This window comes from Vigna radiata, chromosome 3 (assembly GCF_000741045.1).
Source record: "Vigna radiata var. radiata cultivar VC1973A chromosome 3, Vradiata_ver6, whole genome shotgun sequence".
Taxonomy (NCBI): domain Eukaryota; kingdom Viridiplantae; phylum Streptophyta; class Magnoliopsida; order Fabales; family Fabaceae; genus Vigna; species Vigna radiata.
The window spans coordinates 2578537-2592856 of record NC_028353.1 but is presented as its reverse complement, the minus strand read 5'-3'; the positions used below and the strand labels follow the sequence as shown (position 1 = coordinate 2592856).

Below are 14320 nucleotides of genomic sequence, written 5' to 3'. Positions count from 1 at the left end.
CAATTTGAATAAAATTGCATTAATTGTGAGCATGAATAGTTAAAATTATTAAGTATTTAATTTGATTGAGAGATGAATGGAGTGGAAGAAAGATATTTTTGAGAAATTAAATAGAAGTTAGGTGGAATGACAGTAGAGTTTATAAATTGATATTTAGAAATGATATTAATTTTGAAACGAAAAAGATTAATATAAAAAGAGTAAGAAAACATTAATATTGAAGGAAGAAAGTGTAAGTTGTTGAGAGTGTTTGTAAAATGTGTTGATGGCAATAGGGTGACAGTGGTGATAGGTTTTGATATTAATGAGAAAAATATACGCAGAGGTTTTGACTGGGCAATGAAGCAAAAAGTGGAAGTAGCAATATAGAATGGTGGTCCTAATAAACCTTCAAATATATTGAAAAAACGGTGACCACTTTTATTAAATGTTATTCATTATTGATGAAAAAAAGTAGACTTACTCATTCATTCTTACTATTCAGTTTCAATAGTAAGTAGTTGTTTTAGAGCTCTGATTACGACTTAACCATCATCCTTACATATGTAACTGTACATCACCATTAAATACTACCTCAATTCTTCATTCAAATGTACCCAACACACAATTCTACACTTCCCACTTCTCTACAACTTCCTCACAAACTATACCATAATATTATTCAATACTTTTAACACAATAACACTTCTTATTTCAAATGCATCCTACCCAAAGTTTTTAAATAAAATAATAAAATGTTTGTTTTTGTAATATTAGTTGTACCTACCCTGGTGACCGATCTGCTGAGGAGAGTCTGGAGTCAAAACAAGTAATTGATCGGTGGTCAAACAAACACTAACTAGGAAAGGTAAAAATCATTTAATGACCAATTAATATGTTTAATGACCATATTAAATGCGAATATGTGCTATTTATGAGTGATTGACAGGTCATATTGCACAATAATATGGCATTAATGGACTATTAATAGGTATTATTGAATTTGATTGTCTGATTTAATGACTAATCAATGTGATTGACAAGCCTTATAAAATATAATATTGGTGTTAAGGTAAAAGGATATCTCTCGATCTATCCTAATAAAAATATTGACATATCTATGAAAGTGTCTTCTGCAGGTCAACCCCCAACCGAGAAAGATTATAGAAAGAATTGGACGATCGGAGCATAGCAAGGAGGGACGACTAACCTCAGACAAGGAAAACCGAAACATTAGTCATTGGCAATGACTCAGCTTAGATTTGTCAAATGATTAAAATTTTAATTTGGATATCACTTTGTTAAATTATTACTTAAACTTCTCATAATACATAGATTATGAGAATTTACATTTTTATACATATCACAACAACATATATAACATAACATCTTATAACTCGTGACAAGTTCATTAATATCTCATAACACACATTATCATGACAAAATTTATCTTTCATCTTCACGTACGATTTACACAATTAAAATCACAAGTAGATCTTTTAAGTTTTAGGTTTTGTCCCGCTTAATTTCTTTTACACTTTTATCATTTTTTTTTTCGAAATATAAATAGTTATGTTAACGTTGTCATGTTTTGAAATATATAATTATCCACAATATTATGTTTATCTGAAGATTTAATTCAGTAGTTTATGTATAAATGTTTGAATGAAACTAACACCATTAATAGGTGACATCTAGAACTACAACTAAGATGAAAATCGCTTTTCTTAATTTTGTATTAATAGGGGAAACAACATCTAACAATGAAATAATTCTCACATATAGGTCTAAGTACTTACACTTCTACGACATAAATTATAGAATTATTACCACAATTATAGTTCTCACATTCAATATAATTTCAAAACGCAGTATTTTAATTTACATATTAGAGCTGGTTATGATATCACACTCTACGTAACACAATTCACATATTAAATATAAAAATTATAAGTAACAAAATCTACAACGTTTTTTTTTTCAAACCGAAAGCAAAAGCCAAATATTTTATTTTTAAATAATTTTGGTAGAGTCCATCATCATATTTAAAATATTATTTTATTTTAGTTTAAAGATTTTATCATGATTATATTTTTAGAAAAACATAAAAAATATATATCTAAATTGTCCTTAAATAACTCAAAAATAGGATAAAACTATTAAATGTAACTCACAAAATTTTAATAAACATAATAAATCACTATATAATAATTAATATTACAGTGATAGAAAACAATTTGTGTTATCGGTACTTATATAACACCTGACTCTTGTGATATTTAAATCTTGTATTTAAACACACAATTCGTATAAATAAATAAATGTATAGGAGTTGAATCTAAAACCTCTATACAAATGAATATTTTACTTATTTCATCATTTTACTATCTCAAAATTTATAACTTAAACTTAACTCATCAGTTTTATTATTCTACCTAACAAATTTTTTTCTAAAGATTGAGACTACGTTACAGATAAAAAGAGCTAATTGTCGTAAAATTAAACTTAATCCAACTTCTTTTTTCTCTTTGTGGACTTAAATTCATTTTATAAAATCTCATTATTTTATTGTCTAATCCAATAAAATAATTTAAGCAAATGAAAGAATTACATTAGATATTCTTATTTGAGGGCTAAAAAAACAACACGTTACATCTTACATATGACATAAATGTATTTAGGTAGAACATCAACATTTTTTGTAGCGAGCAAGAGGGTTTCTTTTTGAATTTAAATTAAAAAAAGAAATCATATGGTGACGGTAAGGATGACTATGAGACACGGAAAAAGCTGTGTTCCTTAATGTGAGCATGAAATGTAAACGAGGTTTGGTGGATAACAAAAACATGAGCTGGTTTGGTTAGGTAGCTGTATTGTGTGTGTAGAAGATTGATGCAAGACAGACAGCAACCAGACATGTGCTGACAACACCAGTTGGGCTTGTTCCATGGAGAGAGTAGAACCACAAGAAGAAGAAGAAGAAGAAGAAGAAGAAGAAGAAGAAGAAACCCATCAACCATCTAACATTGTTGAGTTTAAAAAATTAAAGATTTTTTATAATGATGATGATGATGATGTTAATTGAGAAAAGTATGGTAGGTTAAAAAAAAGGCATAAACCTAAAAAGTGTATGTGAATGTGTGAAGGAGATTCCCATGAATGAATGGTAATTGTAAGGATTAATGGCCCCATGGGTGGGAGAGAAGAAGAAAACAAAGAGAGAGACAAAAGTTGGCAGCTTGACAGTGGGTTTTGTACTTGGTGCTGTGGTTGGAATCAACAGTGAAATGACAAGCAGAAGGGTACCTCAATTTATGAACTTTCCAACTGTGTAAAGCGACGTAAGGGCATTCAGACTATTCCCAGTTTCCACTTTTCAGTAATAACGCCACTGCTATACTTCACACCTCCAATATCATCATTCTCAACATATTTCTGTTTCATGCATTTCTTCAAATTTTAAGCTTTTTATACACATCCTGACAATTTCCCCATCTTAATTTTCACCCTTCCTCATTTTATTCATTTGCTTTTCTTTTCTTTTTCCGTGCGATAATCAACATAGCTTCTGCTCACTAAGATCATTTCTGGAAGATGCCTCGGCAACAAACCCGGGGGCAAATCACGTTACTTCTACCAAACACTGCAACTTCCTTTTAGCCTTTCTTCAAAATTTTCTTTTCATTCACTTCTCCAAACTATTAAAGTTAACAAGCGAAGACAATAATTTAGAATATGTAAATTTTATATTATAAATTTTATTTATAAAATTATATGAGATTTAAAATCTACTTTATAATATCATATCGAATCATGAATTAGAATTTATCTTAATAAAATCTATTATTTATTAAGTTCATCGTGTCCTTCACAAAGAGATCACTCATTAATGTTTTATCTCATGTTCGAGATCTACATGTTTCGGTATAAGATGATGAATTAAGATCAACACAAATTTATAATATATAAATAAGTGTAAACTTTATCTTTGTAAAATTGAGTTAGATTTACAATTTATGTTTTAACATGATATCAAAATTATGGATTAGAGTTTATTCTAACTATATTTGTTATTTATTGAACTTATTGTTTCATCCCCTATCAAATTGTTATAAAATCACCTATTAATATTTAATCTTATATTAAAAACTTATATGATAAAAAAGTATTAAAATTTCTACATTAATTAATAATAAAATCAGTTTATAGTATATAAATAAACATAAATCTTATTTTAAAAATTATTTTTATATAATTGAATAAAACTTAAAGTTAACTCTTTAACTTTCATTCTTAATATATTTAATATATATATATATTCCGATAAAATTCAATTAAAATATTATAATGTGATATTATTCATAAAATAAAAAATTGAAGGTTAGAATTTCTTTAAAAACTCAATCTACATCTCAAGAATTCAATCAGATATATTATATGAAACTGAAGTGAAGACAATTTAAAAAAAATGTTAAAATTTTAATTAATATAGTAGATAAAAAAATTAACTAATAAATTTAAAATATTTCTATTTAACCTTATGGAATTATAATAAGTTATTTAAAATTATACTTTCAACTTTTATTCTTTCCTAATGCATATTTAATTACTAGATAAAGTTACACCTTAAAAAGTCATAATTGATTTTCACCAACTAAGGATGATTTTTCCTTTCCCTCAGTAGCAAACGCAGAATGAGAGAATATACCATTTTTTTAATAATTTAATTGTAATATTATGGGATGAAATGCTCTCATTTAGTTATATTGCCATTTTCTTTAGCTAATAGGTAAAACCAGATAATAGTTAATATTAATTATACAATCATGCAGTTAGGAGACATTTTATTTATATAAAATTTAAATGATTAAAATTATTTTATTTTATTTTGGTGCATCATGGTCGAAAATAACTTATTTTTCCAGTAAAGTCAACAAATGCTCCCCAGAAACAATACGAATATGGTAAAAGATAAAGAGCGCATTCCACGTGTCACGTGACCCATAGGCCCAGTGATATTTAATATTTTTAATTGAAGACTTCATACAGTAAGGCCCATTCATAAATTCACATGCATTGGATCATATCAAATGAAAAAAAAAATAATAATAATGGCAGTTTATTTAATATAAAATACTATGACTGTTTACAAATAGGTAAATTGTAGTTAGTTTTTCATAAACTTAAATTAGTTGGTATAAATATGAATTCCTCGAAGAAAATAAATAATCTTTTAAATTAAGACAATAGTTAGAAAGATTTAAATACATAATTTAATAAACTAATGTATTTATTATTTAGTATATATGGGTAAAAATGTATTTAAATTATATTTGTAAATAAAAAATTACTATTATAAACATAAAAAATAAAACTTATTGTTCATGATAAATTAAAAGCAATTATAAATTGTATGTGATTATTTTAATTATTAAAATTAACATCACCTTAGAAAGTCAAACTCATCACACACTAAAAATATATATATATATATATATATATATATATATATATATATATATATAATTTATTGAGATTTAGTAATGTTTTGAACTTTTATCACTAAAAACGAGATCATACTTATCAATTCATGTTTAATATTTTAACAATATTTTTAACAATTTTTTGATAATAAAATATTTGTCATCGTTTATTTTTGTGTTTAAATTTATTTAAAAAAAATATTTAAAACAGATTAATAACAAATTATTATATATAAAAAAAATTGTTAAAAAAATATTCTCATTCCCGTTAAGCAAGCAAAGGCTATTATTATTCTTTGTTTTAGATGTCAAAGAATTATTGAATTTGAAACTTTATGAATAAAGCTAATAGCATGTAAGATGTGACGACTAAAACTCACAATCTTTTGAAAATGTAAATAAGGGTAAATAATTATTTGGTTCCATAATATTATTAAACCATTATTTGATCACTTCTTTTGATGTGTTTTTCCTTTTAAGTATTTTAACAAGTTGATGTGACACGACAATTATATCCTCAACGCGGAGCTTTCTCAGCAACTGTTGTTCTCCAATGTCAGGTTCAGGTTGTCGTTTCTTTCTTTGCTAATTTATTGATGTGAACCGTTACACTTTACTCTAGGAGGACCATCTTATCAAGCCCATTTTCAACAACAAAATATTACTACAATTTTTTAATAAAAATATTATTTTATAGTTACTTTTATAAATATAAATTTCTTATTATATAATAAAATTAACAAAAAAATAAAATAAACCAATTTTTGTCCAAATAAAATATTACATTTAAACATCTCCAAACTTTGGTTACATAAATAGACTTATTTATGGTATTAATATTGTAATAACCATATTTATTGTAGGTTGGAGTGGAAGTATACAATATTGAGAAATTACTAGTTGTATCTATTCTTTTATTCACCTTTTAAATCCTTATGATGGATGGAAATTGATGACGTGCATAATAGAAAGTAACTTTACGGATGTTACAATATGTATATTCCATTAAATTTTATAAAAACTCTCACTCTCTTAAAAACTATAATTTTTAATTCTTTTAAGTATTAATAAAATAAAATATAAACACCAGACAGAGATAAATATATTCATTTAATTACGACTAAATTAATTTCTGAAATTATTTGTAGCGATATTTATTACTGTCTGTTATTAATGAATACATATATTTGTTATGTAGCAAAGAGAAAGTGATAGCTTTAATTGCAATTTGACGTTGAAGTTGAAGATGACACAGAAGTTCAGAGTTTTAGTTGGTGAAGAATGGTATTTTAGGGAGAAAATTTATGATATTTGTGTCCACCCAACAAGAATGAAAACAGTGTTGTGAAATTTCTTCAGAAATCGAAGACGAAGGTTGTGGTGAAATTACCCAAAAGCCCCAAACTTAGGTATGAAGAATAAATGGGAAAGGTCCCACATCGGAAAACCGGCAGAGACGAAAATGACCGAACATTTTTGGTGAAGGTGACAGAGGAATTGTGTAGGGTCAAGACATGAAAGTTGGTTATGAAAAGATGAGTGGAGGCAATCATGAATGAATAATGTTGTTTGATAAAATTTCACAAATATTTATAAAATAAATAAAAAACTTTTATTTTTGTAAGAAAAAAATAAAAAATATTATTAAAAATTTACTTATCAAAATACCATTATGGATGGTGTTATGAGAAGGGTGGTTGAAAAAGGGAAAACCAGTCATTTTCAAGGATCACTCAACCATCTATCTTTTCATTTAATACCATTTGTTTCTTTCCCTTTCCAAATCTTCCTATATTTAATACTGTGAAACCCACTTTATATAAAAAAATGTTTGCTCCTTCTCTTTCTTCAGCATTCATTTTTTCTGCAAACTATCAACAAAAGAAATACCATAATTTTAAAATGACTATTCTACCCTTTTATTCTATTTCATTCCGGAATACCTATTCTTTCTAAAATATATGTGTATATTCTACACTATTCCGAAACACTAAGTTCAAAACATGTTTTTGGAATTTGTAATGCAAAATAATGTTCTTACAAAACAATCCAGAACATGTTACAGATTAAACAATGTAAAAAGGTGTTCCGAAACAAGTTTTCTGGAACATATATATCTTACACTTTTCAGAAACACTTAATCCAAAACATGTTATAGATTGAACAATCCAAAGGAAGTGTTTCGGAATGATCCATCCGGAACATTGAAAAAAAAATGACAACAATTTATTATAATGAGGATGAGGGCCATGTGTGCCATTCTAACTTAACACACCAATGTTTTGGGCTCAGGCATGGCAAGTATATTTCAGGTCCAAAAACACTAGCATTGCCTCCATGTTGCCTTCTAAATTTTACTGTTTCCATCATAAAAGGATTTAAATATATTTTTATTTTTCTATTTGACTCGATGTTTTTGGTTAACCTTCTAGGAAATATGTGAAAATTAGTCCTCCAAAAGCCATAGTTATTTTTAGTCCTTAAAACAAATAAGTAGGTATCGTTCCTCCAAACAATTTACATTCTTACGTGTCAAACCAAAAAACTCATGGCCCATTACATTCTTACTTGTCCAACCAATTTTATTGCTCAATTTATTTATTTTTTTGACAAAATTAAGAATTAAAAAAAGAAATACAAATAAAACATTTGGTAATGTATCACATAAGAAACCATATTATCAGAGCGAACATAAAAGGGGACCATCATAACTTTTGATGACTAATTTTTGTAGATATATTTGAAAAACTAAGACCATTGTAATTTCTGGTACACTAATTTCTACATCTTTTTAAAGGCTAAAGAATTTAGTATACCAAGTCGTGGTAATAAAAACATACTGAAATCTATTCAAAATAATCAATTTTTGAGCATAAGATTATGTGATTGTGTCTCCAACACAACCAACACATTATTCTCCTCCTCCTTGAGAGCCCAAAACGTTCAAAGATAACTATATTAGTGACGAGCATATCTCAGGCGACACAATCATGTATTGAAATTTCACGGTATTTCTAGACCTCCTTGTAATTAAAATAACTAAGATGCATTTTCCACATAAATGAATAATTAGCCTTTCAAACATAAAAAGAAAAATGAACACAAGGACCGTGGACATGACAATAATTACAACTCACCTTTTTCATAAGTTTATGCTAAATTTACACTGGGTGTTGGTATTTTATAACAAGTTGTAACATTCTGAGGAAATAATATACAATGTTCAAATCACCCTTGCCAAATACCATCTTCTAATTCCATAATCATCAGTTACCATAAAAATCAGTTGGTAAGCTATTTCAAGAGAGAATGACCAACAGGAGTCAAATAACTACAGACATACCTTAGTTGGCAATACTCATTCAAATTAGTGACGGATTTCTGTTTCTTAGAGCTGTGAATTTGTGTTTAAATCCTATGCTATAGAACTCAATCACACCTTCATAAAAGAATTACTAAAAAAAAGGATAAGACGAAAAAGAAGCACCACCTTAAACCACAGTGATCAAGTCGGGTAGTAGGAATTCAAAGGTTTGTCCATATCACTCATCTTCAGAATCTAAATAGTAGACAAGCATCAATACAAGCCTGCAAATGAAAAGTTGGGGAAAATGATAAATAGTCACGAAAAATGTTGCTTAAGGGTATGTATTTTGGAAGATGGTGGAAGGGGGAACGAATTTTCCATTTCCAATTAATGTTTTTTTATTTGATAATTTTTAAAACAAAATTATTGATTAACATAAACTTTATGTGTTAATCTCTCTTCTTTTTCTTTCTTTTTTTTATAAATAAGCTTTTTAATTTGAAAAAAAAAATTCTTCCCTTCCATCCCCCTACCGTACCCACCTTCAAGAAAAGAAAAAATAAAAAACTTACATGCCCAGAGAAAAATATTCATTTTATTTTGTAACAAGATAGAAAGGAAGAAATACTCATCAAATCTGAAAGAACAAGAAGGCAAGTGAACAGGCTAGGTACTTTCTTTGCAACCCAATATTTCAGAGCCTGGAACGGTTATAATAGAGGTATATTACTGTTCATCTTAACCAATCTAACACAGGTCGCTTAACCTTTCTAAAAGGTTCCTTTGCTCAAGAACACGTTAATATGGCAGCAAAGATCTTTGAGTTCCATTCAGTTAGTGGTGTATAAGCACATACTTTAATGCAGTGAAAACTCTAATTTCAGTTCCCAAAATTTAGGTCCATATGTTGATAATACTAGGAAGCAAAGTTCAAGGTTCTCATATGATCACCTAAAATGAAAAGACACGTCTAGAGATCCAAAATAAGAGTTCCCAATTGTGTATGATGAAATCCATTGCAGCATCCAAGGTGTTTCATCACAATCTCTCAGATTTAGAAGGAATAGAATACTTTCTTATTATTCCAAGAGGTTATTAACCTCTATATAAATACATAAGTCTGCAGTATATTTTAGGAAATATAGACTGCATATTATCAGGAATAAATCCCTATGATTGCGGGATTAATCAACTATAAATGAACCTAATAAAGACAGCACAAAACTGTTACAAAATTACAGCATATCAAATATAAACCTTCCTAAAATACATCATGCCAATCTCTATCACACCAATCACGGTTTCTGACACAATCTAAACTAACTAAAATCAAGAGATATTACTATTGGTGTGATTTGGAAGGATATCAGGAACCTGTTCAAGGAACCATCCTCATCAAGCATCAACCGCCAGTTGCAATTCTGCCTTGTGATGGCAACTATAGTTATTTTGTTGAAGGAGGTTGACAGAAGGTACAAAATTTGTGGAATTACGTAAGTAAGACCGAAAAATAGCTTAAATTAACATTAAAGGAAACTTTAGTAAATTTTATTTGCTCCTGCATCTATGTAGAGAAGGTTTTAATGGATAGTAGACACTCGTTTGTTACATGATATCGCAGACTAAAACTAAAGATATGAAGAATACCACTTCACAAGGACTGCTATGTCATGTATGTCCCCAAATCAAGTATTAAACTTAAACCCAGCTATACTTAGATAATCTCTCTTGACAAGTATCCTTTCAAACCCATGTGAAGATGCATGTATAAAATAGGATAGTAACGATGGTTGATGGGCTGAGTCTATATGAAGAAACCCAAAAAGGAAAAATGAATTACTGCATAGGAAAACATTAACAGCAAGTTCCAACTCCATAACTTCTACTTCAAGCAGTTGCTGTCTTTATGAGACGTATTGAATACTGCCAAATTTTACTAGGTAAAACACTAGGCACTATCCCCACAACGCGTTTTGGCCATAAGTAAAATGTGTTACTTGCTCCGAGAATGCATTATGAAAAAGTTGTTACAATATGCTTACTGAATCCTAGAACAGTGGCCCATATAACTAACTTTTCATCCTTAGAATTGTAAAATGATATGCTTCCTGAATTATGAAAGTGATCATTACTGGTTCAGAGATCAGTGAAAGAACTAGTGAAAAGATGAGATCTCCCTTAGCATTGGATGAGTAAAAAACTCAGTTTGTGAAAATAAATAATGAATACAAGTAGTTGCTGTAAGAATTTTGAAAGCCCGAGACCCTTCCTCCAAAACCCGATCACAAACTAAACAGAAAACCTTCAATATTCTCTCATCATCCAGACCTATCCTGACATTAATAACAAAATACCTCCAATCTTCTCTCAACAATAATAATTAACTCTAACACCTTGGCTAATAGTAACAAAAACCAGACTGGCTTGCCTAACACAATCCCAATGCATCACATTAATAAGAAAAAAAAATAGACATAATATTAAGCAGTGAGAATGTAAAACACAAAAATATGGTAGATAAGCATATACTATTTTAAGGGCAGCACAAACTAACCTGAAGACAGTTATAATGATGATTGTTAAGTAATACGCAAGTTTGGCCAAGCGAAATTTCTTCTCAGAGTTAAGTGCTCTAAACACTTCAGTAACATCGATGAGATGCTGCTGTTTCATGTACCTGAATCATTGAAATGAAATAATAATGAACTGAAACAGAACATACAAGTTCATGTTCTAAGCCTTCTAAGGGAGTTCAGAACAAAATATGTGCGCAATAGTTCAATATTTATTGCGACCCAAGTCAGAACTGTTCAAACATAAAACTAGTGACCACAAGTTCCTTTTATTGGCACAACCAAATCTCCTATATAATAAATTCAAACCTCAAGAACACAATCTAGTAATGCCAATTAATTGAACAATAAACCTCAATATAAACAAACAAATATTCTGATGGCATTAAAGAGAAGATAAACCATTAAGTTCAAGCTACTGGCAGCTACAGTAAAAAATCATTACTCCTGTATTCATTTCCTTAGAAATCATGATGGAGAAATCTCAAGGACCCGTTCAGCATCCAGGAGTAGCGGACCAACACTAGAACCTTATTCAATAAGCAGAACACATTAGCTATATGCTCTGAGGTTGGATAGTAAGGGTTGAAGAAGAACAATCACTAATTTTTAAAAACCAATATTCTTAATAAGAAAGAGTTGGGCGGAAAAAGGATGGCGGGGGACAGCTCTTCATTCCCAGTTCTCTTGTAGCTAGATCATCCGGAACCACAATAATCCTTAATTAAAATGAGATTCTAACTCGGCACTTTTTAATATTTTTAGAAGAGTTGCTCTTTTGAGAGTATAGTACGATGACGAGTTGAGTTAGGGAGAACTATTGTCTATTATTGGCCTCTATAGTAGAATCAGTTGGGCCCTAAGACACCCTTTGATGGATGTCAGCCATTCGAGTTCGTTTATCTCTAACTAACTGGTGAACTTAGTCGATACAAAGGTGTATGATAGAACTTAAATCAATTGGCTTGAATAACTGCTGCCATGTTTTTAAATTTTACAATTCTTTAATATCAATTATATAGCAATATAGGAAAATAAAGTAAGTTGATCCATATTCTTATATGAAAAATTGTTGCATATAACTTTCTTTAGATCACGAGCAATGAAAAACAAACAAACAGAGAGGACTCCTTTAGTGACACGGAATTTCTTTTAATCAGTTACTTATTATTTATGAATGCATCTAAGCCTCAAACCTTCAAATTTTAGCTATCGTTAGTTTCCCACCCCCTTTCTGCCCCCAAAACAAAGTAGAAGAATAGGCTATTAGGTGGAAGATTCTCACAGCAAGAAAAACATTCATCTTAGACTACCCCCACCAAAAAATCCGCTTTAACAAATTTCTAAGAAAGGGGAATCAAAATTTGAAAAGGGGAGAAATCATGTAATGCTTTGATGTAACTTGAGCAGCACATTGTTCACCTTTTGTATAAAATTTAGTACTTACAGCATCACATGGTAGCATGTAACAGGAACCGTCATCAAAAACATGATCCAGTGACCTGTTAAAAGGCAGAAAGCGCACAACAATCCCTGCCCAATAAACTCAGGAACGATGAAGTAATTAATCCTTGATGAAGCATCATATGGGTTGATAAAATCGGCTTCTAAGTCAGTCAGCATCAAAACCTTCAACCCAAAAAAGAAATAAAGAACATGTTTAGATTCATCGAAGCTAAAAATCAATCTGAACGCGAATCCTCTCTTACAGTTCAATCACATTGGAATTAAATAACGGAGCTCAGGCAAAGAAAAAAGTTTGAAATGGAAAGAAAAGGAAAAGTTAGATGAATACCTGGTAGAACGTTGAGGCTAAAAAGGCGATGTGGAAAGGGAAACAAATGATAAGCCAAAAGAACAACTCCAAACCCATTATGAATTAACAGAGAAGCGGAGAGAGATAGGTCGAGTATATTGATTGTAGGAAGCTGATGAAACCTCAACAAACAGTTGACAACGTTTGAGTTGTTGCCTTGTTGGAACACTGAACGCAGACGAAGTGGTGAAGCCTCCACACGACAAGTTGCACATTACCTGTTTGCTGTAGTTACAATTACAATTTTTTAAACAGCATTTTTTTAGCAGGATATCATGTCGTTTGAAGAAAAAAAGCATATTTTATTACACATTTGAATGCAATTTTTTTTGTTTCAGTTTATATACTTGTGACAAGAGCAGATTTAAATAGTCAAAAAAAAAAAAAAAAAAAACTAGATACAAACAATATGCATGTACATGCCAAAATCAGAGAAAGAAAATTCGCAACTATCCAATTCGAACCTATATTACTTCTTCTTGAGGTTTGAACTTTCAGATTTCCAACCATTGATGGTGCTCTGGCTTCATCATTCTTCATCTTTCTTCAACTAATAATCATTAAAAAAATTGTTAGGTATGAACACCACAAAACTAATCAACATAAAATTTTGTATTGACACCGCAACATTAAAATAATTAACAACAATTTTGTTCGGCAATATTATAAGAAACCCTGTATTAATAAAGTTATCCACATAACTACCAATGAGAAAACTCAAATAACAATTTTTGATACCAACCTACGCTAGCTTAAATACCTACACAATCGATCGTGTCATTTCATATAATAAACAAATTATGTTTAATTTTCATATAATCATTTTTTTTTCATATTGACATGATTAAATTTCAGTTAAGGAATTAGTTTGAGTTCAACTTCATTAAAATAAAAATAAATAATTTATTACACAGTTTAAATAAATTGAAATTTGAGATGAATTTTGTTTTTAATAAAACTGAAAAATGTAAAGGCTTAATACCGTTTTTGGTCCCTAGTTTGGGAGAGTCTGTTCAATATGGTCCTACCTTTTTTTTCCATAACAATTGATCCCACCTTTTGAAAAAACTGTTCAATTGAGTCCTTTTTGTTCATAGTGGTCTCATATTCAAGTTTAAATTGTTTATTATAGTCCTTATTGTATACGATGATGACATGATTT

The 14320-nt window shown here is 29.3% G+C and overlaps 1 protein-coding gene across 3 annotated transcripts; it reads right to left on the bottom strand.

Annotated features, from left to right (window-relative positions):
* Positions 1 to 8575: 8575 nt before the first annotated feature.
* LOC106757202 (protein cornichon homolog 1) lies at positions 8576 to 13696 on the bottom strand. Of its 3 annotated transcripts, XM_014639821.2 has the most exons (5): positions 13623 to 13696; positions 13138 to 13383; positions 12790 to 12971; positions 11324 to 11446; positions 8576 to 9050 (listed from the first exon to the last, which is right to left on the bottom strand). In XM_014639821.2, exons 2-5 carry the CDS (start codon positions 13213 to 13215, stop codon positions 9005 to 9007), a joined length of 429 nt encoding a protein of 142 aa, XP_014495307.1. In that variant the 5' UTR covers positions 13216 to 13383; positions 13623 to 13696; the 3' UTR covers positions 8576 to 9004. The 3 variants fall into 3 exon arrangements, with proteins under 3 accessions (XP_014495307.1, XP_014495308.1, XP_022634844.1); XM_014639822.2 differs by lacking the exon at positions 13623 to 13696 and having other exon boundaries at positions 13138 to 13417; XM_022779123.1 differs by lacking the exons at positions 8576 to 9050; positions 13623 to 13696 and adding an exon at positions 9057 to 10207 and having other exon boundaries at positions 13138 to 13424.
* Positions 13697 to 14320: the final 624 nt, after the last annotated feature.